This window comes from Gavialis gangeticus, unplaced genomic scaffold, assembly GCF_001723915.1.
Source record: "Gavialis gangeticus isolate Ggan-Ray unplaced genomic scaffold, GavGan_comp1, whole genome shotgun sequence".
Taxonomy (NCBI): Eukaryota; Metazoa; Chordata; order Crocodylia; family Gavialidae; genus Gavialis; species Gavialis gangeticus.
In genome coordinates this window covers 38,795,244-38,798,310 of record NW_017729004.1, presented here as the reverse complement: position 1 = coordinate 38,798,310, position 3,067 = coordinate 38,795,244, and the positions used below count along the sequence as shown (strand labels likewise).

The following is a 3,067-nucleotide window of genomic DNA, read 5'->3' as shown; positions in this document are numbered from 1 at the left end:
CCATCCTTGGTAAAGTCTTTGAAAAGATTATTAAGGCTCATATATGTGAGAGCCCAGCAGGAAAAATTATGCTGAGGGGAAACCAGCACAGGTTCATAGCAGGTAGATCATGCCTGACTAATCAGTCTCTTTCTATGACCAGGTTAAAAAACACCTAGACACAGGAGTAGGGGTAGATATTGTTTACTTACACTTCAGGAAGGCCTTCGATACAGTATCCCATCCCATACTGGTGAACAAATTAAGAGGTTGTGACTTGGATGATTACACAGTTCGGTGGGTGGCAAATTGGCTGGAGGATCGTACCCAGAGAGTGGTGGTGGATAGGTCAGTATCAATCTGGAAGGATGTGGGCAGTGGGGTCCCACAGGGCTCAGTCCTTGGACCGATACTCTTCAATGTCTTCATCAGTGACTTGGGCAAGGGAGTGAAGTGTACTCTGTCCAAGTTTGTGGATGATACAAAACTGTGGGGAGAAGTGGACACATCGAAGGGCAGGGAACAACTACAGGCAGACCTGGACAGGTTGGACAAATGGGCAGAAAACACTAGAATGCAATTTAACAAGGAGAAATGCAAAGTGCTGCACCTAGGGAGGAAAAATGTCCAGCACACCTACAGCCTAGGAAATGACCTGCTTGGCAGCATGGAAGTGGAAAGGGATCTCGGAGTCCTAGTGGACTCCAAGATGAACATGAGTCGTCAGTGTGAAGAAGTCATCAGCAAAGCTAACTGCACTTTATCGTGCATCAGCAGATACATGACAGACAGAACCAAGGAGGTGATACTTCCCCTCTATCGGGCACTGGTCAGACTGCAGTTGGAATACTATGTCCAGTTTTGGGTGCCACACTTTAAGAGGGATGTGAATAACCTGGAGAGGGTCCAGAGAAGGGCCACTCATATGGTTAAGGGCTTGCAGGCCAAGCCCTACGAGGAGAGACTAGGGCACCTGGACCTCTTCAGCCTTTGCAAGAGAAGGTTGAGAGATGACCTTGTAGCTGCCTATAAATTCATGGGGGCACAGAAGGGAATTGGTGAGGCTCCAGGGTGCCCCCAGGAGTTACAAGAAATAATGGCTATAAGCTAGGAGAGAGCAGATTTAGACTGGACATTAGGAAGAACTTCTTCACAGTTAGAGTCAGCAAAATCTGGAATGGGCTCCCAAGGGAGGTGGTGCTCTCCCCTACCCTGGGGGTCTTCAAGAGGAGGTTAGATAGGCATCTGGCTGGGGTCATCTGAACCCAGCACACTTTGCTGCCTATGCAGGGGTCAGACTCGATGATCTATTGAGGTTCCTTCCAACCCTAACGTCTATGAATCTATGAAATCTCAGACCACATTGTTCCTATCCATCTGTAGTCAACTTTGGACCTATCTTTCGAGTTCTAGCTGATGTGATTGCATGCAAATAATATACAGTTCCAGACTCAATCTACACCTGAGGTTGCCATATATATCTTTGTTTTATCACACTTGCTATTAATTGCTTATTCAATGGAAAACTGAAATTTTGTTTTTTTTCAGGAACCAACATTTGAGATGCTTCCATTAACTGGGAAAACAATAATATTTGATAACTTCCCTGATCCTTCTGATACCTGGCAGATAATTGAAACCATTGGCAAAGGAACATATGGCAAAGTTTTTAAGGTGTTAAACAAGAAAAATGGCAGCAAAGCAGCAGTCAAAATCTTGGATCCTGTTCATGTAAGCCACTTCAATATTAATTATTAAATATTAATATTAATGAATGTTTTTTATTTAATTATTCTGTCTCCTGGGCTGGAATTTGAATAAGCAGTGGGTAACTCAGTGGTACTATTTGTGATAGTATACACACACCTTTATATTGTAAATATATCCAGGCAGAAAGACTGTTGGGTGTTTAAGGAACTCTATTGACTTCATGTGAGATCATCAGCTGGGCTGTTTGGCTTTACTTATAGTGGGTACCAGTCCATAAAACATGGAAAATGAGTGCCAGGCCCCTGCCCAGTGCTACTGCCATGGCGTCACAGCATGCCGTGCACCTAACTACGTCACATCTCACCCACTTGCCCACTACAATCTGATGTTCAGATGATGACCCTGTACTTGCCTGGAGACACTTTAGTGGTTTCTTGTGGGCTGGATGTGATTATAGTGGTGTGTCTTCTGTGGGGGTCCTCCTCCTCCTCTACACCCCACCCCTTTCCACTCGGGTGTGACTGCCATTGTTATGACAGTGGAGGCATTAGCTACGTGATGCATCCCACAATGTTAGGCTGAGGCTGGTATCCTTTTGGGGTCCTTTTTCCCCCATCCTGGCTAATGTAAAGCTCAGAAATAATGTAAACCAAATTGATAAGATGAACTCAAAAATGGCTTGGCCACCAGTGCCTCACTGCCTTGAGCCTTGTCCCTTTCTTAGGGTTGTGGGTTACTTTGGACCCTGTGTCCCCTCACTCTCCTTATCAAGCCTCTTGAGCCTCCAGGAAGGTGATCTCTCCAGACGGACCTTTTCAGTGTGTGCACCGGGCCAGGTATCGCTTTGCCTTGGGGTGGCTACCTTTGTGCCCCCACAAGGCCTGGGTTCCCTCCTGGGCATGCCAGGGCACGTGCCCCCAGATCTGTGTGTGAAGCGAGGGCAGGCTGCCACTGCAGGCTGGGGCCAGGGCTGTGCCAAGCTCTTCCCAGCAGGGGGACTGGGCCAGGGCTGCTAACATGGAGGGCTAAGGCAAATTTTGGGGTGGCTGTAGGCCCCCCCCCATAGCTCCTCTCCCAGCACCACTGCCACCTATCCCAAGCACAGCCTGGCCAAACCTTCCCCCCCACCGCTGGGAAGAGCCCGGCACTGCCTCTGGCCCCAGCCCCCCAGCACCCCTTGCCCTCACACTGCACACAGATCCAGGGCCCTCCTGGGGTGTGTGTAGTGGCAGGAGCTGCCCACCTATCTCCGCACTCCCCAGACAAACAACTCATGCACTCCATCCCATGCCCTGCCCCGCCCCAGTTAGGCAGTGCCTGCCCCTGCCCCTACCCCAGCCTGAGCCCCACTTCCTCCCCTGCCATGGGGACCTCAGTC

At 49.1% G+C, this 3,067-nt stretch overlaps 1 protein-coding gene across 4 annotated transcripts in view; it reads left to right on the top strand.

The window, feature by feature from the left end:
* Positions 1 to 1,530: 1,530 nt before the first annotated feature.
* The window catches only part of MYO3A (myosin IIIA), a 310,475-nt gene continuing 308,938 nt past the window's right edge, over positions 1,531 to 3,067 (top strand). For all 4 annotated transcript variants that reach the window (XM_019508276.1, XM_019508274.1, XM_019508275.1 and 1 more), the window contains exon 1: positions 1,531 to 1,710. In XM_019508276.1, coding sequence (XP_019363821.1) covers positions 1,543 to 1,710 — 168 coding nt within the window. In that variant the 5' untranslated portion in view covers positions 1,531 to 1,542. The remainder of the gene's footprint in view (positions 1,711 to 3,067) is intronic.